We start from the raw sequence: 27,365 nt of genomic DNA, 5'->3' as shown, positions 1-27,365 counted from the left end.
TAAATCGGAGTTTGGTCAGGGCTAAACTTGGTGGGTGTCTAAATAGCTAGCCGTGATGGCTGGGCTATTTACTCAGAATATTGTAAAATGTGCTTTCACTGAAAAGCTATTTTAAAATCGGACACCTCGATTGCACAAAGGAGTTCTGTATCTATAATTCTTAAAATAATTGTTATGTTTTTTGTGAACGTTTATCGTGAGTAATTTAGTAAATTCACCGGAGGTTTGCGGGGGGTATGCTAGTTCTGAACGTCACATGCTAATGTAAAAAGCTGGTTTTTGATATAAATATGAACTTGATTGAACAAAACATGCATGTATTGTATAACATAATGTCCTAGGTGTGTCATCTGATGAAGATCATCAAAGGTTAGTGCTGCATTTAGCTGTGGTTTTGTTTTTTGTGACATTATATACTAGCTTGAAAAATGGGTGTCTGATTATTTCTGGCTGGTTACTCTGCTGACATAATCTAATGTTTTGCTTTCGCTGTAAAGCCTTTTTGAAATCGGACAGTGTGGTTAGATAAAGGAGAGTCTTGTCTTTAAAATGCTGGTAAATAGTCATATGTTTGAAAAATGGAAGTTTTTGTATTTTTGACGAATTTGTAATTCGCGCCACGCCTATCATTGGATATTGGAGCAGGTGTTCCGCTAGCGGAACGTAAACGGACTGTTTCTCTCTCCCTCCCTTCTCGCTGTCTCACACGTCTCTCTCGCATGCAATGTTTTTCTCTCGCTCTTCCTCTCGCCCTCTCTCTCTATCTCTCTCTCCCTCCCTCTGCATGTTCATTGTTTAGTGTGCGGTCCGTAGTCCTGAATTTCTTTCTAATTTCTTTCTATCATTTACACTCCCCCTCTCTCTCACTCCTGCCAGAAAGACAATGAAGAGGGTGACTGTGTGGGGAGGCACAGAGGCAAAGGACCAACGGGTCTATGGGTGAGTGAGGACAGGTGGCACTTTATATCCAGAGTAGCAGTGATGATTTACACCTAGTGGTTTCCCCCTGCCAAGACAGACAGCTCCCATCATTATCTGACTGTAATCATGTTTTCTCTCTATCTTCAATCTCCTGTTCTCAGTGTAATATCCACTGGGTTCACATGTCTACTTGTAAGATGTAAGCCAGGGATGAGTCATAAAGTAATAATGGATGGGCCATGCACTCAGAACTAACGCTGTCAACATTCTGTGTTTGTGTATATATGTGTGTGATGAGGAAAGTTAAATTAGAGTAGAAAACCATAGCCTGACCATGTTTCTCTCAGTGTATGGGCTTTGGCACAAACATAATGGGACCCCAATCATTACAGACAGAATCACACCTGGCTCCCACTACTACTTGACAAGACTCAAGATGTTCTCAAATGTTTTCCACAGAGATCCATATTTACTGTCCTCACTAGCTAATAAAAGGATTGAACTAAAGTCTATGCTTTCCTTTGTTACGTCACAGACCCTGGTAGCAGCTACAGAAGCAGGAGGAGCTCATTTTCTGACAAAAGGGGAAATATCAGACCTATTAGAATGGAGCCAGCCAAAGGTTAAAGACACAGTAGAAGTCTACGTGTTGCTGTCATGGGCTGAATACATAAATGTTTGTGGGGGTGAAGTGCTTTCTCACCAATTACCATAATAAGAGCTTAGAAGGTATTTGATTTCCACATAACCCATAACCCGCCACAATCTGCAGTTTGGAAAATTTACAAAGAATCTGCCTGCAGCGTACATTTTTATTTTCAGGGTGTAAAAACTAAAATCAACAACAACACTGAAAGCCAAACAGTTGCAAACAATTTATCATATATAAATATTTAAGCATTGTTGTAATACATTTGGTTGTCTAGAGTCACTTGCCGATGTACAGTATCCATTCGCTTTTTAAAAGGATTATGCTGTGTCCAAACTCAATTACCTTCTCAATCATGGAAAGTACCGAAAGCTCTATTAGCCAAATTACAGCCAATTAAGAAGTGCAAGCTTAGTGTTTAAACAAAGCAGAGAGGTTTGGTCTTTCAACATGGAACTTCAGCTTGTTCACCTCACTACTCAGACACACCACTTTCAAAATGGCCTCCTAGCTTCACAGCCAACACAAAATGATCATATCATTAAAAGGTTAAAAATTCCTCTTATTTACGCCTGTAAGAGCAATTTGACTTTCCTCTGCTTTTTCCAGATGCAGGCAGTAGACTGAGACAAAGACATCAAAGCATTAGAGCGGGGGGAAATCGATGATATGAGTGTTTAGAATTGCAAAGATAGGTAAAAAACACTCGGTACAGTGGGTGTCAGCCTTGGAGAGATGAGAGACAAAGCCTCCTGCAGAGTGCAGTCAGCCATGTGAGGTAAAGCTGCACACACACACACGCACGCACACACACACACACACACACGCACACACGCACACACACACTCTTTCTGGTTCCTCTGGGGCTCCACTCACCATGGCCAGTGGCACAATGCCACCCAGGTCCTGTGGTGCCAGGCGGATGAGGGTTTGGACCTCGTCAGTGAGGGAGCGAGTTAGAGGGTACTCCACCTGCCACGTCACCACCCGGCTGCCCTGCGGGTCCAGCAGCCCGTTCACCTCCAGATCCACCTGGAGGACCTTCTGATAGCCCGCCTCTGGCCTGGGGGAGAGGGGAGAAGAGGTAAAGAGATGTGGTTTTTATTTGTCTGCCAAGTGATCTTTGGTGTTTAGAAAATGCGTTATGATGCATTGGCATTATTATCATCAGTGAGACAAAAAGAGACGCTAATATAGAAGGGAAAAGGGAGTGCCACACAGACAAGTACTTAAAAAAAAAAAAGAGAGCTGTTACATGTATCTAATGAAACCCAACCCGAGTTTAGTTCAATTCTGCCACACACTCCCCCAGAAGCATGAGGGAGAAAAAAGCAATTGACTTTTGATCCTCCTTGGCAAAGCATAACACTGACTCTCCACTGATTGTAATGCAAACAAAGACGCAGAAAAACAATGAATACAAAAATCCTAAACGTATTTGATTTGCTGAGCCTTCTATTTGATCAGCCCGCATGACTGTCTGTCGCCTGGCATTCTTTATCTAAGATAAAACTAGATACAAAACATCCCTGGCAAACAAACAAATGTGCATTTGGAATCCTGAAACTACAACCTGTGCCAGGGTCCTGAAACTTGCCGTCAATGCCAAGTATTATTTAGAAACAAACCCTCTTGTGTTACTGTTGAATTTTTTGTTAAGTGGAGTATGAGATGCCTCTTAGTGTTCAAGGAAAGTGCTCACTGACACAGATAGGCATTACACAATCTACAGGAGAATGAGTTGGTTGGAAACTGATGCCTGTATTGTATTGTACCAACTAAGTTGTGTCCTTACTGTCATATTGTGCAACAGGAGCAATACCACGATCCACAAGGCGAGAACACTGAGATCCAAGGTCTTGGAGCCGAACATTCTAGCAGAGTATATTTTCCATTTGAGACTCCCAGAAGCTGTTCTAGTTAAGCATTTCAGTTACACACACACTTCAAAGACTAGTCGTGAGATCAATGTGTAATGAGAGCTTATGGTTGCAGAGTTTTGGAGGACAGACTGCAACATATGAGGGAACAGCACTGCAAAAATATTTTCTTGGGCAAGACAGAAAAGCTCAATCATAAAAAGATACTGTGTACTTATCTTGTCCCTTTTCTATTCTGTTCAAATCAATTTTGACACACACACACACACACTCTCCCCATGCAGTGTCCAGCAGAGGGCAGTACGTGAACTGGTGGCTGGAATTGCCACAGCATGTGTTGAGGATTATAAATGGCTGCAGTCTGCTGGCCAGAGAGGTCAGCCTGCTTCCCTCTGTGTCTCATTATAAACATAACCATACTTTGCCCTTTCAATGCATCCGGAGAGAGGGAGCAACATTTCCATAGAACACTAGTCTAACTGAACAAAGCACAGAGTCAGCTACCAGCTGCTTTTTCCGCTGCTGCTTCTTCAAGATGCATGCCTGAGACAAACACTGAAAGAAACAGAATAAGACACACAATAGTGTAGTTACTGTGTTTTATTTAACTAGGCAAGTCAGTTAAGAACAAATTCTTCTTTACAATGACGGCCTACCCCGGCCAAACCTATCGACGCTGAGCCAATTGTGCGCCACCCTATGGGACTCCCAATCACAGCTGGTTGTGATACAGCCTGGAATTGAACCAGGATCTGTAGTGCCATCTCAAGCACTGAGATGCAGTGCCTTAGACCAGTGTGTCACTCGGGAGCCCCTGAGTGTGAGAGTGATGTGTCAAGAGGCTTTTCCTGGATCGTCGGGCTGTATCGACCTGTGTGTCAATGAGCTAACATTCAAGAATATGCACATGCATTGATGAATATACACACACACTTACACAGCCAGGTCACCCGTGATACAAGTCAGTATTTGACGTCCATCCATGTCTGAGGACATTGGGAAATGACTTGGAAACTGGCCACTAGGGGGCAACAGTGAGCGCTGTTAACGACAAGTAGGTTCAGATTTTTGTTTTAAGCCTATCCCAAACCTTATCCCTTACCTTAACCATTCAGAGCTAATAATGAACCTTACAATTTCAGAGTTAATGCCTAAACTTAACCCTGAGCTTAAACATTTGGAGTTTTGGTGGCAAAGGTTGCATGTTCGAATCCAGCGATAGAAAGTTGTTTTTGATATTTTTGTTTTAAGCGTATCCCAAACCTTAACCCTTACGTTAACCATTCGGAGTTAATACATAACCTTAAGATTTCGGAGTTAATGCCTAAACTTAACCCTTAGCTGTAAAATTTGGAGTTTATACCTAAACTTAACCTTAAACACTTAGAAATTTGATGTTTGAGAAACATGGATGAACGTCTAATTCTGACGTGAGACTGTGAGAGCTAGTTGCGCTTAAAAAAACATGCGTGCAAACACGTAGACACACAATAACTCATTGTTCGGCTTAGTGAGATTCTTCTCCTTTAGAGAGCTATGGTGACAAAGGACTCCGGAAGGAATGAAAGTATGACAGATTGAAATTACAGCCCTTCAAAAATTAAATAGTAAGATGGAATCTACTCAACAGGAAGGGCCTGGGTAGCAGCGGTGTGTGTTCTTTAAGCCTAACACCTTTATGAATGGGGCTGAGAAAACACAGAAAAAAATACAACTCTTTTCCTTGGAGACTCTAGGAGGATCCTTTCTGGCGAGCAGCTTTTTGGTTAGCAGTGACAACAATGATACATCAAAGAACAGAATCAATTTCAACACAAAGCCGCCACGCTGTGGAGCAGACTGTTTGTGCCGTGCCGCAGCGGGCCTGTTTGGATTGTGAGTGTGTGTGTGTGTTTGTGGTGGGGAGGAATAAAACAGGGCCTTTGAAATAGAGGCAGATGAGATGTAGCTAGGCAGGCATGGGCGCTAATCGTTGGAGGAATCTCAATTCCAATAGGTCAAAGGTAAGGGCTGGTGCTCTGTGGTGGGCTGGAAGTTGTCTGAGGCCAAGACTCAGCAGGGCAGTGACAAAGATAGAGTGCTTCTGTCTGGGGCAGCTCTGGGAGGTTCAGCCCCCCCCACTGAGGGAGCAGGGAACTCAATCAGAGAACCAGCATGGGGGCCAAGACCTGGAGCTTTACAGGACGGAAGTGGGCAGTTGAAACATGCGCACACACTCACACATACACACACACACACAACACACAAACACACACGCACACCCATAAGGATCATATCACCTCCACCTTACCTCTCACCCTAGACCCACTTCAATTTGCTTACCGCCCCAATAGGTCCACAGACGATGCAATCGCCGTCACACTAATAACTGCCCTATCCCATCTGGACAAGGAACACAAATGTAAGAACGCTGTTCATTGACTATAGCTCAGCATTCAACACCATAGTAAACTCCAAGTTCATCATTAAGCTCAAGGCCCCCGGGTCTAAACCCCACCCTGTGCAATTGGGTCCGGTACTTCCTGGACGGGCCGCCCCAGGTCGTGAAGGTAGGAAACAACATCTCCACTTCGCTGATCCTCAACACTGGGGCCCCACAAGGGTGCGAGCTCAGCCCCCTCCTGTACTCACTATTCACCCATGACTGCTTGGCCATGCATGCCTCAAACTCAATCATCAAGTTTGCAGACGACACAACAGTAGTAGACTTGATTACCAACAACGACTTGGGAGTGTGGTGTCAGGAAAATAACCTCTCACTCAACGTCAACAAAACAAAGGAGATGATCGTGGACTTCAGGAAACAGCAGAGGGAGCACCCCCCCTATCCACATCAACGGGACAGCAGCGGAGAAGGAGGAAAGTTTTAAGTTCCTCAGCGTACATATCACTGACAAACTGAAATGGTCCACCCACACAAATAGTGTGGTGAAGAAGGCACAACAAAGCCTCTTCAACCTCAGGAGGCTGAAGAAATTTGGCTTGTCACCTAAAACCCTCATAAACTTTTAAAGATGCACAATTGAGAGCATCCTGTCGGGCTGCATCACTGCCTGGTACGGAAACCGCACCGCCCACAACCGCAGGGCTCTCCAGAGGGTGGTGTGGTCTGCACAGCGCATCACCGGGGGCAAACTACCTGCCCTCCAGGACACCTACAGCACCCTATGTCACAGGAATGACAAAAAGATCATCAATCAAGGACAACAACCACCCGAGCCACTGCCTGTTCACCCCGCTACCATCCAGAAGGTGTGGTCAGTACAGGTGCATCAAAGCTGGGACAGAGAGACTGAAAAACAGCTTCTATCTCAAGGCCATCAGACTGTTAAATGGCCATCACTAGCACCGAGAGGCTGTTGCCTACATACACAGACTTGAAATCATTGGCCACTTTAATAAATGGAACACTAGTCACTTTAATAATGTCCCTTTAATAATGTTTACATATCTTGCATTACTCATCTCATATGTATATACTGTATTCTATACTATCTACTGTATCTTAGTCTATGCCGCTCTGACATTGCTCATCCACATATTTCTATATTCTTAATTCCATTCCTTTACTTAGATTTGTGTGTATTAGTTATTTGTTGTGAAATTGTTAGATATTACTTATTAGATATTGCTGCACTGTCGGAACTAGAAGCTTAAGCATTTTGCTACATCCGCAATAAAATCTGCTAAACACGTGTATGTGACCGATACAATTTGATTTGATTTGATACAAACATATTCCCACAGGCCGCAGAGGGCAGAAGGAGGAAATATCAAATATTGGAGAAAAGACCGTTTGAAATATTACCAGATACTGATCATCTTTAATGAAGAGGATGGGACTGGAACGCATAAAGAGAAGCTTTATCTACTGCATCTTGTATGTATGCGATGTGTGCTTGAGTGAACATACATTGAATGTGTGTGCCTGCATATGCATCTGAGGGTGTAGTGGTAGTTACTGCTCCCAGAAGAAGTCAAAGTAGCAGGGTACAGGAAGTGACAATGCGGGGCCAGGATGTTATTTCCTCAATGCTTTCAAATGAAGTACAGTATAGCAATAAGGTCATTGTTGAGAAATACACCCAACATCACTGCATGTCTGCCCTGTCAGAGTGTTTGCTGTGATCTCCCTCCACTTGTGTCAAATACTGAGTCATAACAGCAATGTGGTTCAGAGAAAGGACTGGGTTACATTCCCTGCTCCTCTGATCTTCTCATCCAGTACATGTTCTATGTGTGTGTTATATTGTCATATTGTAATATGTATATGTAAAATGCTATCAGTTTGCAGCCTAGTTGAAGAGGAAGCCTATCAGAGAGTCAGAATTTATCCAGAGCAAGGTCCTACAAAAGGCAATTAATTAATACTCAAACTATTCATTACTCCCCAGCATATTTACTCTGACAATGAGCTTAAATTATCAGTAGTTCTCAGCCATGACAACACTAATGCCATAGAGGAGTGTTGTTGTTAGAAAGAGTCACTGTTTAAATGTTACCAGACATCACATGAATATGAACACCAAAGCAGGGACGAAGCCAATACCCATTAGGCTATTGGTTGAGAGTGTAATGGGAGAGCCAATGAGCTGTTGGCGATGGAGGGTACGAAGAGGGTCCGAAATGACATCAATCAACCCCAGAACACCAAGAAGCCAATCCGGTTGTGTCTCCAGTGCCTGTTGGTGACTCGGCTATGAACAACTGTGAGACTCCAGTGAGACTCCAGTGAGACTCCAGTGAGACTCCAGTGAGAGTGTGGTGAGACTCCAGTGAGACTCCAGTGAGAGTGTAGTGAGAGTCATGAGACTTGCCCTCAGGTCTGCTACAGTAATATATGTGTATGGGAGCACACAAAGTTCTAATTATTATACCAATGTTTCATGTTGTATGTCTATATATTGCCCCTTGTGGAATAAATTAAGTATTTTGAATTTAGTTGAATTGAGGGTAATGTTTCAGCAGCAGCGGAAATGGAAATAAAGCGACACCGCAGCAGCCAGTCTGGGTCACTCTCAGGAGACTGTTCTTGCCACATTACTGTCCATAATTATGTTCAGGCATGTTCCCAGTGAGCTGGACAGACTGGGAGTAGAGAACTCCATGATGGGGCTAGGCCAGGGCAGGGCAGCTGATGAGCTACAGCTCTCCTTGAGCAGATAGATAGAGATTAGTGGAGCAGGTACTACAGTAAGCCAAGCCAGATCATGGCTGCATTGTAAAATGCCAAGGACACCTGTCTTAGTGAATGACTGGTACACTACTACAGACGGTGTTAAAGTAATTTATGTACAAGTGAACATAAGGCAAAGTGCTCAATCATGTCAGAGAGCTAAACCAAACACTGACAAGCTGTGTATCCCAAAGCCATCTGTTATCATACAACACCCAGAGCACCCTTAGAGGAGCACCGGTCACCAGAGAAGAGAGACCTCAGACTACAGACATTTTGCTTCCCATAAAAAGTAAGACGTCTTACATCCTCCTTAATGCTACCCTAAAGAGACAACAACGCAAGGTTATTATAGTAAACTAAAACTACACTGAAACTATTAACATCAATTCCAAAACTAACTCAAATTAAATTCATAATATTCAGTTTTATTTAGATTTAGTAAATGTTATGGCAACATTTTTATGGGGTTTTCAAGATTCTGAATCTGGTGGTTCACATTGAGATTTACTTTCACTTAAAGGTGGACTCAGAGAGGTGACATTGCCACGAGCAACATCGCAGATATTGGTCGCGTTCGCCCGGTGGGACATTACATGCATCAACCAATGGTTGCATACCACATCATCGACTGTGCAGTTGGTCACCAGATTGCTATAAAATGTTGGTCGTGTTCCTCTGTTGATGCATGCCAGATCTTAAAAATATATATATTTCACCTTTATTTAATCAGGTAGGCAAGTTGAGAACAAGTTGTCATTTACAATTGCCACCTGGCCAAGATAAAGCAAAGCAGTTCGACACATACAACAACACAGAGTTACACATGGAGTAAAACAAACATACAGTCAATAATACAGTAGAAAAAATAAGTCTATATACAATGTGAGCAAATGAGGTGAGATAAGGGAGGTAAAGGCAAAAAAAGGCCATGGTGGCAAAGTAAATACAATATAGCAAGTAAAACACTGGAATGGTAGATTTGTAGTGGAAGAAAGTGCAAAGTAGAAATAGAAATAATGGGGTGCAAAAGAGCAAAATAAATAAATCAATAAATACAGTAGGGGAGGAGGCAGTTGTTTGGGCTAAATTATAGATGGGCTATGTACAGGTGCAGTGATCTGTGAGCTGCTCTGACAGCTGGTGCTTAAAGTTAGTGAGGGAGATAAGCGTTTCCCGTTTCAGAGATGTTTGTAGTTCGTTCCAATCATTGGCAGCAGAGAACTGGAAGGAGAGACGGCCAAAGGAGGAATTGGCTTTGGGGGTGACCAGAGAGATATACCTGCTGGAGCGCGTGCTACAGGTGGGTGCTGCTATGGTGACCAGTGAGCGGAGATAAGGGGGCCTTTACCTAGCAGGGTCTTGTAGATGACCTGGAACCAGTGGGTTTGGCGACGAGTATGAAGTGAGGCCCGGCCAACGAGAGCGTACAGGTCGCAGTGGTGGGTAGTATATGGGGCTTTGGTGACAAAACGGATGGCACTGTGATAGACTGCATCCAGTTTATTGAGTAGGGTATTGGAGGCTATTTTGTAAATGACATCGCCGAAGTCGAGGATCGGTAGGATGGTCAGTTTTACGAGGGTATGTTTGGCAGCAAGAGTGAAGGATGCTTTGTTGCGAAATAGGAAGCCAATTCTAGATTTAACTTTGGATTCGAGATGTTTGATGTGAGTCTGGAAGGAGAGTTTACAGTCTAACCAGACACCTAGGTATTTGTAGTTGTCCACATATTCTAAGTCAGAACCGTCCAGAGTAGTGATGCTGGACGGGTGGGCAGGTGCAGGCAGCGATCGGTTGAAGAGCATGCATAAAACGTCAGCAGGTGGGATTCGAAATGGTCGGTAATCTGTTTGTTGACTTGGCTTTCGAAGACCTTAGAAAGGCAGGGTAGGATATATATAGGTCTGTAGCAGTTTGGGTCAAGAGTGTCCCCTCCTTTGAAGAGGGGGATGACAGCAGCTGCTTTCCAATCTTGGGAATCTCAGACGACACTAAAGAGAGGTTGAACAGGCTAGTAATAGGGGTTGCAACAATTTCGGCAGATCATTTTAGAAAGAAAGGGTCCAGATTGTCTAGCCCGGCTGATTTGTAGGGGTCCAGATTTTGCAGCTCTTTCAGAACATCAGCTGACTGGATTTGGGAGAAGGAGAAATGGGGAAGGCTTGGGCGAGTAGCTGCGGGGGGTGCAGTGCTGTTGACCGCGGTAGGGGTAGCCAGGTGGAAAGCATGGCTAGCCGTAGAAAAATGCTTATTGAAATTCTCAATTATAGTGGATTTATCGGTGGTGACAGAGTGCAGTGGGCAGCTGGGAGGAGGTGTTTTATTCTCCATGGACTTTACAGTGTCCCAGAACTTTTTTGAGTTTATGTTGCAGGAAGCAAATTCCTGCTTGAAAAAGCTAGCCTTGGCTTTTCTAACTGCCTGTGTATATTGGTTTCTAACTTCCCTGAAAAGTTGCATATCACTGGGGCTGTTCGATGCTAATGCAGAACGCCACAGGATGTTTTTGTGTTGGTTAAGGGCAGTCAGGTCTGGAGAGAACCAAGGGCTATATCTGTTCCTGGTTGTACATTTCTTGAATGGGGCATGCTTATTTAAGATGGTGAGGAAGTCATTTAAAAAAATAACCAGGCATCCTCTACTGACGGGATGACGGGATGATCTTACAATGCCTAGATAGGTATCAGCTAACCACATCATATGGTGCCCGACTGCACAGTCAATGACGTGGCATGCAACCATGATGTGGTTAGCTGATACGCAAAATACTAGGGATGTAACGATTCACCGATAAACATTTGAACCGTGGACCGATGCGTAAGATAAACTACATGACCAAAAGTATCTGGGCACCTGCTCGTCGAACATCTCATTCCAAAATCATGGGCATTAATATGGAGTTGTTCCCCCCTTTGTTTCTATAAAAGCCTCCACTCTTCTGCGAAGACTTTCCACTAGATGTTGGAACAGTGCTGTGGGGACTTGCTTACATTTAACCACAAGAGCATTGAGGTCGGGCACTGATGTTGGGCGATTAGACATGGCTAGCAGTCGGAGTTCCAATACTGCACTGTCGGAACCAATTCATCCCAAAGGTGTTCAATGGGGTTGATGTTGGGGCATTGTACAGGCCAGTCAAATTCTTCCACACCGATCTCGACAAACAATTTCTGTATGAACCTTGCTTTGTGCATAGGGGCATTGTCATGCTGAAACAGGAAAGGGCCTTCCCCAAACTGTTGCCACAAAGTTGGAAGCACAGAATCGTCTAGAATTTCATTGTATGCTGTAGCATTGAGATTTTCTTTCACTGGAACTAAGGGGCCTTGCCCGAACCATGAAAAACATTATTCCTCCTCTACCAAACTTTACAGTTGGCAATGTGCGTTCGGGCAGGTAGCGTTCTCCTGGCATCCATCAAACCCAGATTAGTCCGTCGGACTGCTTGGCACGCTGACCAACGAGAGGTTCATCTTCAGCATTCAAATGTTTGTATAATGGCTTGCGCAATATTAGGCTGTATTAGTTGAGTGACAACCAATGTCATTTGCTAGGTTAATATCAAATGCGCCGTTGAAAATAGTTTTTACTGGAATAAAGTAGCCTAAGCTATCGCCGGAGACACAACCCTCAACTGGCTATAGCATACCTGCTGATCTTGGTTTAGGCTACATTAGTTTTTATTTTGATTGTTCAGGTTTACCATCAGCAATAGTTTTGGTAGTTTTGCTTTAACAAGCAGTGTATAAAGTCGTTTTTACATATACAGGGTAAAGTTGACAATTTCATAACGAGGACAGCAATCACTTTTGCTACCCGTGCTGTTGAAGCGGGAGGAGAATAAAAGTCCAACTTCCAAACAGTCTAAACCATTTGATTTGATTTGTGTCTATTAGGTAGTTGTTGGGGTATTGTTAGATTACTTGTTAGATATTACTGCACTGTCGGAACCAGAAGCGCAAACATTTCGCTACACTCGCATTAACATCTGCTAAACATGTATTTGACAAATATCATTCGATTTGATTTGATTTTGAGCCAGGAGTGAAATCCAAAGTTGTGCAAATGTTGTAAGAAAAATAATAATACATTACTAACTCAAATACTTTGAATCTGCAAAAAAATACAAATGAATGGGTGATGTTGATTTCAGATCAAAAGTAACATTGCCCCCCCATAACTCATAGTAGGGTAGTAGATGCCCAGTTGCCCTTATGGCTACATACACCATAGACATGTACATAATTGACACACACACACCCAGCTCAGAGAGAAGTCAGCTCAGACAGATCCAGCTCAGAGAGAAGTCAGCTCAAACAGATCCAGCTCAGAGAGAAGTCAGCTCAAACAGATCCAACTCAGAGAAGTCAGCTCAGACAGATCCAGCTCAGAGAGAAGTCAGCTCAGACAGATCCAGCTCAGAGAGAAGTCAGCTCAGACAGATCCAGCTCAGAGAGAAGTCAGCTCAGAGAGAAGTCAGCTCAGACAGATCCAGCTCAGAGAAGTCAGCTCAGACAGATCCAGCTCAGAGAGAAGTCAGCTCAGACAGATCCAGCTCAGAGAGAAGTCAGCTCAGACAGATCCAGCTCAGAGAGAAGTCAGCTCAGACAGATCCAGCTCAGAGAGAACCAGTTTATGAGATCCATCAGCAGCAGATTAGAATTTAGAATGGAAAATGAATGTGTTTATGCAACAAATGTTAGTGCATCATATCACATTGAACTGAATTGCATCGATTCGTTCCTCTAATCAAACCGAACCGCACCAAATAATTTTAAACTAAAATGTATCATTCCTGTATCATATCAGAACCAATGTACTTAGATATGTATCGAATCGTCTTGAAAGGAAAAGATGGACATCACTTTAAAAAACCTATCCAGGTGTTGTAAGATCTGGCAGGCGTCAGCAACGTCTGAGCAGAGGATCACGCCCCATGAGATTATTGCGAAGCAAGCCTTTGCTCTCACACGGTCACACAGTGTATGTGAGTATATGCACGGGTGCACTTCACTCTGCTACAACGTGGTAGCTACGGGACCAAAACAGCAGAGAAGTTTAGCCTCGCACTTCAACGCCCCTGGATGTTCAGAAAATGTACCTTCTACTTCTGTTTACCTGGTGCATCTTCATCATCTCGCTGAGTCTGACTTTAAACCTAACCTAACCTATGACCTGACCAATCAACTTATGCAATACTGCCCCAGTGGCAAGAAGTTAAATCCCCAAAAAACACAAAACTATGCAACACAAATTATTCACTTCTACAGTAGCCTCCCATGCATTAGCTACTCTCTAACACTAAAACTAAAACTGAAACGAAATAAAATAAAAACTAAATATAAATGTTTTTATAAAACTTAAAACTAAAATAAAGGTAAATCAGATCTGAAAACTAACTGAAACTAAACTGAATTTCAAATAGAAATCTAATAGAAATAAAAATGAATATTTAAAACACAAAACTATAATAACCTTGCAACAATTACATTAAAAAAAAACACAAACCTTGAACACAACCCTGGTTATTGTGCTTTTTCAGTCTTGGCCGGTGAACATTAAACATTCACAACACACTCATTCTTCGGCTGTAATGAAGTTGACTGATACTGAGGAGGAAGTTGTGCTGTGAACGTCAGATAGTACTCTAGTGCTGGAATCGGTAAAATATATGAACATTATTGTAAGTCGCTTTTGATAAAAGCATCTGCTAAATGGCATATATCATATTATATATATGATATTATATTTTACCGATTCCAGCGCTATATGATGACGCTTAAGCGCTAAGTGCAGTCCTTCACCATCACATTCCCTCTCCCTCACTCTGACAAAACTTAAAACCTCAACGTCAATATGGAGTCAACATACAAGTGTAAGTAAAACCAAATGTAAATAAGTTAGAAATTGTGATACTAATGCACAAACACGTCTCATAAAAGTAATGATGTTTTTGTTCGGTTAGCTTTTGGAAATTGTAGAAATAAAAATGTTTCCTTCTTCAGAAGTAGCTAGGCAGGCTAATGTTAGTTAGCTAATTAATTAGCTAGCTATCATACAGTAGGCGTATATTAATAACTATATAGTTAAGATAAGTAGACATGCAATCATAATTGACTGTAGCGCATATAAAGCACCCACAAGCTATCGGTGGCTGAAAACACAATCATCACGGGATGAACAAGTGACGAATTTGCGGGCTAGGACGGTCCATTTAAAAATCATTCGTTCCTCCCTGCAAGTGTATACTCGTCAGACGTCATGATACGTCATCAGAAGTGTCCACTTAATTCGAGGGCTGAGGGGATAGGGTGTGTCTGGAAGTGTTTGGAATGCAGCCCGTGCTGTGAGCGGCAATGAGTTACAATCCCCAATCAGCGTAATTAAGCAGGGGAATGCACACGCAAAATCACATGCTCATGCACTCACAAACACCGGGGTGCGCGTGCTAATGTCCACACGGGCACTACATGCACATTGGCGCTCAAGTTTGAGAGAATAGAATCTCCAGTAAAACAGTCACAACACAGCTCTTCTCTTCCACTTCTCATTCGGCACAATAGGGGATCATCTACCATGCATGTCAGACACTCAGATGCTGGCTGCTATGTTTATTTTTAATGGAACCTAATACAATTTGGAGTTCTCTATGATTGAGAGGAGGTATTGATAAAAAGGGAACCGTGAGTTTAGTGACTCCTGCACCACCCAGAGCCCCCTCCCCACTTCCCGTTTGCTGAGATGGAAGTTCGATCGGTAATTGTAGGAAGTCGTCCATGACATCGGAGGACTAATTAATTGAACTTCAACTAAATGGACAACACACATGGTATTACACACAACTCTATTCCCCGGCCAACACACATGATGCTGCACACAACTCAACTCTCTCCCCCAACCAACACAGTTATAGGGAAGTACTGGGATTTCACATTACTATATCCCTAATATCGTCCTCAGTGTTCTCTCTCTGTAGCAATTCGCACAAACACACACATAAACAGACACATAGATACACACACATACACACACAGAGGCAGAAAAAGAGAGAGAGAGATTCTCGAAGACACTGGATAATTCCTGCTGGGATGTCTGTATGTTTGTACACCACTATAACAAGGACATGACAGCTAGTACACAGCCTACACAAAGAATACAAGCCATCAACAATACAAGACTGCTGTATACGTCTAGCGAGAGAGAGGGAGAATGGGCTGAAATGCCAGATGAGCTGTCTTTAACTTCAGATATTCTACTCAATTGTGTTTTTGCCCAACAGTTTGCCCACCTTTTGCGGAAATATGCTTTGAAAGTATAGAGAGCGTTTATTTTTTCATCTCGATCAGCAATGAGTTTACCCACCTATTTTTTTCTCTACTACATCACTGAGCGAGACAATGTTTTTCCCCTCAGCTAACGGCGGAGTGGATGAAAAGCAAGCTCTGGACGGATGAATGAACAAGTGTATGAGTGTAGGGATGAGTCTGTTCTTCTCTGTGTACCATGCTAACACACAATCAAACCGTAGCACGTGCTAGAAGCATCATCCTTCTCTCCATCGTATCCATGATCTCATTACTGCTGTATACATAGCCCTGAAACAGCATGTACAATTTACCCCAATTTGATGGATTGTTCTCATGATATGGTAATACCGGCCCCAGGCCGCGCTACGGAAAGCAATCCTCCTCCAGTGCATTGTGACAGCTCCCCTTCGCTTTCTCCTCCTCTCTTCAGTGTTTTTTTTTTTCTTTCTCTCCTCACATGAGCGGCTAGAGTAGACAGTCAATGTGGTGTTCCTGGCACTGGAACCCTCCCTCCCGTCCCCAGTGCATCAGATTAGCAGGAGCAGAAATGTATCATTCCCAATGTGCATTTGTTACCATGAGAAATAGGCATATGAAGCTGGCGAGTAATATGTTCTATATGAGGGCCTGCGTGTATTTTGGGATCTGTGCTGCGTCAAATTAGCCCAAGCTATAGGCATAAATATACACACGAAATCTCCATAAAGGATGTTTTCCTCTTTCCCAGTTACTGCATCTGCAGTTTATGAATGTGTTGATATTTACATCTATTCGGAGTACCCAACAATATGTGGATATGGCAGTGATCGCTGTGTTGGAGAGTCATCCAAGGCAAGCCTCATTGACAGAACAATGATGAGTGCAGATTGAATGGAGCAGAGGTTCGATATCCAGCCTTCTCTAGTTTATAAGGAGACCCTCAGACTTTCAGTGCCGAGGCCAATGCGCAAACTCAAGGCACACCGCCAAGGAAAACAGCCAATCAATGGTGAGTTGAGGCCATTGGAGCCACATTTACTGCTCTGAATTAGAGCTAACGTCCCACAATGCAATCAGATTCCAATGATGACTGGCAGTGCTGTGCATCAGCCAGGCGGATGAATGCAGGGATGTTAATGACCAGTAGGAGTGGATGTGGGAGTGCATGGAGAACCAGGCCACCATTAATTACTGTAGCACTGTGTCCTTATGCAGGGTGACACCTCTGATTAGTTCTCAGGTGTAATCTTGGTAATTATCTCTCCATAGCAATAGTCCACAGGCCCAGCCACTCTACACTACCAGCACCATGTCACACTGCAGGCAGAAGGGAGAGGAGGATGTTTAGGGGGTGTGGAGGAAGAGTTCAGTAAACGTATGAATATACAGTGCATTCGGAAAGTATTTAGACCTCTGCCTTTTTTCCACATTTTGTTACGTTACAGGGTTATTCTAAAATGGAATAAATTAAATACCTTATTTACATAAGTATTGAGCTCAGGTGCATCTTTTTTCCTTTGATTATCCTTGAGATGTTTCTACAACTTGATTGGAGTCCACCTGTAGTAAATTCAATTGATTGGACATGATTTGGAAAGGCACACACCAGTCTATATAAGGTCCACAGTTGAAAGTGCATGTCAGAGCAAAAAGCCATGATGTCGAAGGAATTGTCTGTAGAGCTCCAAGACAGGATTATGTCGAGGCACCGATCTGGGGAAGGGTACCAAAACATTTCTGCAGCATTGAAGGTCCCCAAGAACACAGTGGTCTTCATCATTCATAAATGGAAGAAGTTTGGAACCACCAAGACTCTTCCTAGAGCTGGCCGCCCTTCCAAACTGAGCAATCGTGGAGAAGCGCATTGGTCAGGGAGGTGACCAAGAACCCGTCTGGAGGAAACCTGGCACCATCCCTATGGTGAAGCATGGTGGTGGCAGCAGCATCATGCTGTGGGGATGTTTTTTAGCGGCAGGCACTGGGAAACTAGTCAGGATCGAGGGAAAGGTGAAAGGAGCAAAGTACAGAGATCAGTTTTTTTTAATTGATATATTTGCAAAAATTCTAAAAACCGGTTTTGCTTTGTTGTTATGGGATATTGTCTGTAGATTGATGAGGGGAAAAAATATTTTATTAATTTTAGAATAAGGCTGTAACATAACAAAGTGGAAAAAGTAAAGTGGTCTGGATACTTTCCGAATTAACTGTATTTCACAATCCTTTTAAACTATCATCCTTCCATTCCTATGCTTATCTGTGTGAGCGCTAATGCATGGGTGACACTCTACTTACTGATATTAAGAGGGATTTGCAAGGCAGGCGGAGGAGCGTTGCGATCGTTAGAAAGATCCCGGGCATCGATCACGCATTATTTAATTTGCGGGAGTGGCATATGAATCCTGGTCGCGTTGCGTGGGCTTTGCGTGGTTATGAAATCATAAAGGCCCCATAATGCAGGTGGCCTAAGCCGATGGGATCATAATATATTTTTAAACATTGATTTATTTATGGGGACCTGTCATCATTAATCAAAATCCTCAAAATGGCCGTCCAAAGTGAATGTAATAAAATGTATTTAATCTCCCTCTGTGATTTATACTGCCAGCTCCCACTCAGAATCTCCCCTGCCTCTTCACCCCTCTCTCATATCATAACTAAGACATCACATTAAGGATGTAGGATCTTAATTTGAGCCAGGTTGCTACAGCAGGAAAATAATCCTGCAGCAACAGGAAATGTGAATTATTATGTGGATTGTAATTCATGTAGAGTTCAAAAGGTACTCCCACTCAAAGCCATGAATAGGAATAACCCAAGGAGGCAGAGAAGCAAAAATAATATACTTAATTTAACCATGCTCAAAAGAATACAAAAAGTGAAAGTGCAAGGTGCTATAAACAATTTAACAAAAATGGAGCATACGTTTCAGCCTTATGCTTTCTTCAGTGCTGTACAAACAAATGAAGAAGACACGTACTTAAGGAGACACACCTGCTATGCGTAACAGGCGCAACAGGTGCAAACAGATAGTTTATTAGATACTGGAGAATAGGGAGGAAATGCATATTAACAAGGAATATGTAGAACATGAAAAAAATGGTCAATTCTCAAATGTCACATATAATTGAAAAAGACAACGGTCTAGGCTACATAACAACATCAGAAGCAATAGATATGAATGAAATACTCAAGTAGGCTAAAAAGGGGGGCATGGCGGGGGTTTACTGGTGCGTGTAGACACAACATTAAGAAACATGCAAGGTCCAATTACTCATTAAGCCCTGATTTCAGGTCATTTCTTCTGATGGCACTGTGGTGCTCATTGATGCGTAACTGTAGTTGTCTGCGTGTAATTCCAGTGTATTGCAAGACACATGGACAAGACAGTAGATAGACTACATTGCTACAGTAGATCCACAGGTAATGAATCCATTGATAGTGTATTCCTTATTTGTGACGAAAGATCTGAAGGTGTTGCACTTTTGGTGATTTCGATGAGTCATAAGTTCCTGCACGCACCAGTATGTCCCGAAGGCTGCGGGACCTGGAGTGAGTGAACAGGGGAAGATCATGAAACACATCAGAGCACACAATGGGCTGATACAATCAGGAGGTTTGCACTAAATGGTGTGAGATCCCTAAGAAGGCTTCTCTGACCTAACTGTCCTCGTCATTTACCTCAAACTGAATGAACTCACTAGTATTCAGACAGAAATTGATGAACAAGAACAGAAACTGAAATCCTCCTGACATTAAGAAGATTTAAGGAAGATTTGAAGTCCCTAATGGAGGAATACCTACAAGAACTCAGAAAAAAACTGAGAACATTCAAGAAGGACACTGTCGACTACAGAGATGGTAAGGTCTATCCCTGGCTCACCAAACCAAAAACCTCCTCTCTATCTAAACGGCTCCCTTTTGGAGATGACAGAAGAATCTCCAGTCCCTCCTCCTACAGAATTTCCACTACAGCAGTTACGCTTACGCTGGTGGCAATAAATTAATCAAACCTAAAGCATACCTTGACTTAGAAGAGTTCCATTGTTGGATAGCCATAGCCAGCTAGTTAATATAGTTTTCTTCTCTGTTTGAGCTGGGTGTTTGAGTAGGCTAAACTAGCAAGCTGCATTCTCTATCTAAGTGAAAGTAAAATGAATACAACCAAATATCTATCTGAGTCAACTACTATTTTATACATTTCAGTGCTAGCTAGCTGTAGCTGATGCTTTCCGTACTAGATTCATCCTCTGATATTTTTTTTCTCTTTTGTTTCTCCCCAATTGGTAGTTACAGTCTTGTCTCATTGCTGCAACTCCCATACAGACTCAGGACAGGCAAAGGTCAAGAGCCATGCGTCTTCTGAAACACAACCCTGTCAAGCCACTCTGCTTCTTGACACACTGCTCGCTTAATCTGGAAGCTAGCCGCACCAATGTGTCTAAGGAAACACTTTACAACTGGTGACCGAAGTCAGCACGCATGCACATGGCCCACCACAAGGAGTCACTAGAGTGTGATGGCACAAGGACATCCTGGCCGGCCAAACCCTCCCCTAACCCGGACGACGCTGGGCCAATTAGGCACCGCCTCGTGGGTCTGCGACACAGCCTGGGATCAAACCCAGGTCTGTAGTGACGGCTAAAGCACTACAATGGAGTGCCTTAGACCAATGCGCCACTCGGGAGGCCATTCTCTGATCGTTTGATTGGGTGGACATGTCAGTTCATGCTGCAAGAGCTCTGAAGAGCTCAGAAGCTAGCTATCCTCCAGCTACAACACGGTGCTAACCTACAGCGTGCTGAGGGTTCTGTAGACCTTCATTGCAAAACAGTGTGTTTTTATAAATTATTTGGTAACGTGAATATTTTTAGTATAGTTTTATCTAGGATAACTTTTTTTAATGTTTAACTATTTTTATTTTTATGAAATTCACTGAGGAGGATGATCCTCCCCTTCCTCCTCTGAGGAGCCTCCACTGTTGTACACTAACATTCCCCACAACATTGGGTTGGAGGTTTTCCATTACTCAAGACTCTGTAGCTGACCCTAATCCTGTCTGAGTTGGTACTGACTAAGAACTAAGAATTATTATTTACAATCCCGAGGCACATCGATGGGCACTACCTTCGCCCCTGATAATCCCAACCTTTTTATGGGCATCATTGAAGATAAATATATCCATTCTAAAAATATTTTTTCTTATAATATTGTGTTCTACAAATGCTACTGTATATTGATGACGTTTTTATCATATGGAAAAGCACCAAAATGGAACTGGGCTCGTATGACAATGGCTTAGTTGACCCCAAATCACCTCAGTTTGGAATGTGACCCTGCCAAGATACATTTTCTAGACATGTGATTTTTTACAATTTCTTCTACACTACCCTCTATGTCAAAAGAACAGACAAAAATATGTCCTTCTGCATGCATCAAGCTACCACCCTGACTCTTTGAAGAGGTGCTTGCAGTACAGCCAATTCTTACGCATCAGACACATCTGCATTCGAAATGAGGATTTTATCATTGAATCGAATTTCCACAGAGGTTACTCCACAGAAAGTTTGGACTTCCGATAAAGGCCGGGCTATGGACAGATGTGACGCATTACAAGGCAAACGCAACAAAAAATACATCATTTTCTGTAGTGTGCTGTACCGCATACACTCCTTACAGCCCTGACATTAAAAACATTATTGGACAACACTGGCATGTATTTACAAACTGTGGGCTTTGATGACTTTCATAATCTTCCCCTGTTCACTCACTCCAGGTCCTGCAGCCTCAGGGAAATGCTGGTGCACGCAGACACTTATGATGCATCGAAATCTCCTAAGGAACGTCTAGATGATGCCCGTGGTTTCTTCCCCTGCTGCAATTGTGCGGCCTTTGCAGGTATTGAAAAGTGCAACACCTTCAGAACTTTCGTCACAAATAAGGACTACACTATCAACAGATGAATTACCTGTGGATCTAACCATGTCTATACACTGTCTTGTCCATGTGGCTTGCAATACACTGGCATTTCAGGTAGCCTAGTGGGCCAGTAACCGAAAGGTTGCTGGATTGATTCCCTGAGCGGACAAGGTAAAAATCTGTCATTCTGCCTCTGAGCAAGGCAGTTAACCCACTGTTCCCCAGGCACCGAAAACGTGGATGTCGATTATGACAGCCCCCTGCACCTCTCTGTTTCAGAAGGGTTGGGTTAAATGCTGAAGACACATTTCAGTTGAATGCATTCAGTTGTACAACTGATTAGGTATCCCTCATTTCCATTTAATTCAGTCAACAACGGTTACGCATCAATGAGCATCACAGTGATGCATTGCATCAACGAGCATCAGAAGAAATGACCTGAAATCACCAGGTGCTAGACATTTTCATGAGGCTTATGTGCCATTCACAGGTTTTTTTCTTCCTATTTGCCAGTATCTAAGGAACTATCTGGTTGCACCTGTTACACACAGCAGGTGTGTCTCCTTAATAAATCTTCTTAGGGATAGCCCCCTTATTTTCAATTTTCACCTAAAATGATATACCCAAATCTAACTGCCTGTAGCTCAGGCCCTGAAGCAAGGATATGCATATTCTTGGTACCATTTGAAAGGAAACACTTTGAAGTTTGTGGAAATGTGAATTGAATGTAGGAGAATATAACAGAATAGATTTGTTGGAAGAAAATACAAAGAAAAAAAACACCATCTTTGAAATGCAACAGAAAGGTCCCAGTTCGAAGCATCACTCTGGTTGTAATTCCGATGGTGTCCACAAGATGGCAGAACTGTATATGCCAAGTTTCAGACGAATAACTTGAAGTATGAGCGAACTACATGACATTTAGTGTGATGTCACCCAGGTAAATTTGGGCAAATTGTGAAGGAGACATTTGCATTCATATTACATTTTTCTGCAAGAATATCATCAAATCTGTATACTTTCACTTTGATTTAGCTTTTTCAGTATTAGTAGCCATATTATAAGTTCAGCATTTGCAAAACAACCAGTTTTCATAACTTAACTCTGAATATTCTTGTACAAAAGGAAAAGGCATGCTGTTGTACAAGGTTAGTAGCTACATTTTACGACAGATACAGGGTTTCCGGATACTCTCATAAAGCCCAGCTCATTGACTATCTAGCTAGCTTTGTTTGACCCTGATTGGTGCTTATTTGACAAAGTTAGAGTCGTTCAAGTGAAGACCGTCCGCGTCATCGGCGTGCCATGAAGGCATCGCTCTCTGAGCAAGTATGGTGTCCTATAGGATATACTACAACCCTAATGATATAGTGAAGTCTGGTTACGTTCTAGGATCTCTGAGGAATACATGCGAACATGATTTGACTAGTTGAAACAATGTTTCTGGTTAGATTTTCACAGATTCCTTTCTTTGCAAATTGAACGAGTGGTAATACAAAATCGATCGTGCATACTATATGGACCTTTTTAGGATATGAAAAAGGATTTTATCTAACAAAACGATGCTTCATGTTATCTCTGGGACCCTTTGGATGATAAATCAGAGCAAGATTTCAGAATGTAAGTACACATTTCACCTTCAGAGGTGAATTTATCAATCCTATCCCAGTGAAAAAAGTGTTTTGTTGTTAGGAGCTCTCCTCAAACAATAGCATGGTATTTTCTGCAGTAATAGCTACTGTAAATTGGATAGTGCAGTTATATTAACAAGAATTTAAGCTTTCAGCCGATATAAGACACTTATATGTACCGACATTTGTTGTTTTTCTCAAATCTGTGATCGTGACACAAGGCGCTGCATGATTTACAACTGTCCCGTTGATGGGAGCCTATCTGTTTGCAACTGTTGAATCCTGTTATGCATAGCAGGTGAGTCTCCTTAAGTATGTCTTCTTCATTTGTTTGTACAGCACTGATGAAGGCATAAGGCTGAAACGTATACTCCTTTTTGTTACATTTTTTATATTACCTTGCACTTTCACTTTTTGTATTCTTTTGAGCATGAATTAAATCAAGTATATTATTTGTGCATCTTGGCCTCCTTGGGTTATTCCTATTCATGGTTTTGAGTACCTTTTGAACTCCACAGATATTTTTTCTCATAGACACCGGACACCTTCCATTCTAGATTGCAAACCGTCATACTGGCTTTCTACGATTACAATTCATAGACATTTTCATAGGATTGATACATTTTTTGTAAGGGAGGTGGAGAAGCAGAAGTAAGAGTGCAGGTCACCACGTGGTCACCCAGGGGTCAGCTGCCTCATTAACGCTGTCCAGACAGTCCAGTTTAATGGACTACACCAACATGAATGGCATGGGGGGAGGGGGTACTCAGAGTAAGCAAGTGGAAATAAAAGCATTTGGAGTGCTGATGCTATTGTTTTTTTGTGACGGTGCATGTAAAAGCAGAGTGAATAGCTGTAGTTAATGTTAATGCTAGTGTCGTGGAAATTCTACATAGGTAGCCTAGTGGTTAGAGTGTTGGGCCAGTAACTGAAAGGATGCTGGATCGAATACCTGAGCTGACAAGGTAAAAATCTGTAGTTCTGCCTCTGAGCAAGGCAGTTAACCCACTGTTCTCCGGGCGCCGTGGATGTTGATTAAGGCAGCCCCCCGCACCTCTCTGGTTCAGAGAGGTTGGGTTAAATGCAGAAGACACATTTCAGTTGAAGGCATTTAGTTGTACAACTGACTAGGTATCCCCCTTTCTTTCTTTCTTTCTTTCAATCTTAAATTAATAATTATTTAGTATCAACATGCTGGAGAGGTTCCAACCAACTCAATACACCAAGTACACATGTCGATTAGGAGCTCTATCAGGGCAGTCCCGTTAGTTATCTTATATACAGACAAGTTATTTGCATGATTTAGCTTATTCATCATTCATAATTAATTCATCATTATCGTTTTCTTCATTCATGTGACAGACCAATACCTCATGAGGCTTCTTCTCTCTAAGCTGAGACCTTGACACTGAGATATCCTTTTCAAAACAAGGTTCTGGGCGTACTGCCAAATTACAGATACTGATAGTGAAGATTCGTTCAATCAGTCACTTGCATGAACACAGAAATTGGTTATTAGAAAAGCACACGAATAGAACACAGAAATTGTTTGTTTTTTGAAAAGCACAAACAATAAAATGTTCCATCACACTAGAACTTGCCTGAGAATGACAGAGACTGGGAGTGCTATAAAGGATTGGGCTCTCTCAGTTTTCTATAGACAGTATAGGATTCCCACAGGATGTAAGATGGAAACATTCCATCTATCAAATACACTACAAACTCATAAGGTATTCTACAGGTTTTCTCCTGTAGAAGAGTTCCACTTCTAACTACAGAGTATGGCTGAAAAGAGTCTGGTAGTCTATCCAAACCCAACACTATAAATAGGCTTAAAAGACTGCAGTGGTGTGCTCTATTTCCTTAAGAGACCTTTTAGGAAACTCACAGAAAATGTAAGAAATGTACACATAGGGATAAAGGATTGGTGAGATTGTGCTCTGTTTCTTTAAGACAGTATAGGGGCCTATGAGAAATAGAAGAAATGGGGTAGGCACAGGTGATTACATGGCACATTTCCTCTGGTCCCACAAGGTAATGAAACATTTGGAGATGGATCGACTGCGGGAGAGAGAGACAGAAATTCCGAAAGTGACAAGGGAAGGAAAAAAGAGAGGCAGAAAGAAAGACCAAAAGAGAAAAAGAAAAGGAAAACAGTAGGATAGAAGTCAAACCTGTCTTTAGACAAGACAAAATCATGTCTAAAGGTGACATTTAAGGTACACAGAGAACAGAACAACGTCAACAGAAAAGACAAGACAGCTCAATCTAATCCCTTTTGCTAAGCGTCAATGAGGAGAAGAAAAAGAAAAAGGAAGCGAGAGTAGTGTTGCATACATGGTGTTAAGGTGAGACTACGGTGGGGCTTTACGAACCATCAGAGCCAGCTGAGAGATTAGGCAGACCCATTGAGTCCAGGATTAGACACAGTTAAGAGTCCTGTGAGGATCTCACAACGAGCCCTCTCAGCAGGAAGAATCAATAAAGAAATGTACACGAAAAAACTATTTCAAAGATTTTACTGAGTTACAGTTCATATTAGGAAATCCGTCAATTTAAATAAAATCCTTGGGCACTAATCTATGGATTTCACATGACTGGGAATACAGAAATTAATCTGTTGGTCACAGATATAGTACCTTTAAAAAAAGGTAGGGGTGTTGGTCAGACAACCCGTCAGTATCTGACCACCATTTGACTCATGCAGCGCGACACATCTCCTTCTTGATCAGGCTGTTAATTGTGGCCTGTGGAATGTTGTCCTACTCCACGTCAATGGCCATTGGCAGGTACTGGAACACGCTATCGTACACGTCGATCCAGAGCATCCCAAACCTGCTCAATGGGTGACACGTCTGGTGAGTATGCAGAAAGTATGCAGAAATTGTGCACAGATCCTTGCGACATGGGGCCGTGCATTATCATGCTGAAATATGAGGTGATGGCGGCGGCTGAATGGCACAACAATGGGCCTCAGGATCTCGTCACGGCATCTCTGTGCATTCAAATTGGCATTGATGAAATGCCTGCTCAAACCATAACCTCACCGCAACCTCTGTTCACAAAGTTGACATCAGCTCACCCACACAATACCATACATGCTGTCTGCGATCTCCCTGGTATAGTTTAAACCGGGATTCATCTGTGAAGAACACACTTCTCTAGTGAGCTGGTGCCCATTGAAGGTGAGCATTTGCCCACTGAAGTCGGTTACGTGAGGTCAAGATACTGGTGAGGATGACGAGCATGCAGATGAGCTTCCCTGAGATGGTTTCTGACAGTTTACTCAGAAATTCTTCAGTTGTGCAAACCCACAGTTTCATCAGCTGTGTGAACATCTGGTTTTAGACGATCTCGCAAGTGAAGAAGCCGGATGTGGAGGTCCTGGGCCTGCGTGGTTACACGTTATCTGCGTTTGTGAGGCCGGTTGGATTTAATGCCAAATTCTCTAAAACGACATTGAAGGCGGCTTAAGGTAGAGAAATTCAATGCTGTTTAAATGATAAGGACATCTCTGACAAATGCACTCACAGATATACTAACCATTTGCACATCCTGTCAAAATCCCTTACATTTACATGTGAGAATCAATTGGTTATGAGAATCAAATAATCCACAAAATATGTGATTTTAGTACGAGAAGGTAGCTGTACACTTTACTATATCTACACTGAGTGTACAAAACCTACCTACCATTGAGTTGCACCCAGTTTTTCCCTCAGAAGAGCCTCAATTTGTCAGGGCATGGACTTTACATGGTGTCGAAAGCGTTCCACAGGGATGCTGGCGCATGTTGACTCCAATACTTCCCACAGTTGTGTCAAGTTAGCTGGATGTCCTTTGGGTGGTGGACAATTCTTGATACACATGGGAAACTGTTGTGTGGAAAAACCCAGCAGCGTC

The 27,365-nt window shown here is 42.6% G+C and overlaps 1 protein-coding gene across 1 annotated transcript in view; it reads right to left on the bottom strand.

The window, feature by feature from the left end:
* The window catches only part of LOC106566130 (transmembrane protein 132D-like), a 97,788-nt gene that overhangs the window by 57,616 nt on the left and 12,807 nt on the right, over positions 1-27,365 (bottom strand). Inside the window, exon 2 of the mRNA XM_045724279.1 lies at positions 2,447-2,633. Within this exon, the coding sequence (XP_045580235.1) occupies positions 2,447-2,449 (3 nt within the window). The 5' untranslated portion in view covers positions 2,450-2,633. The remainder of the gene's footprint in view (positions 1-2,446; positions 2,634-27,365) is intronic.

Source organism: Salmo salar, chromosome ssa09 (genome assembly GCF_905237065.1).
Source record: "Salmo salar chromosome ssa09, Ssal_v3.1, whole genome shotgun sequence".
NCBI classification, from domain to species: Eukaryota; Metazoa; Chordata; class Actinopteri; order Salmoniformes; family Salmonidae; genus Salmo; species Salmo salar.
Note: the sequence above shows the minus strand (reverse complement) of the source record. Positions and strands in the feature narration are given on the sequence as shown.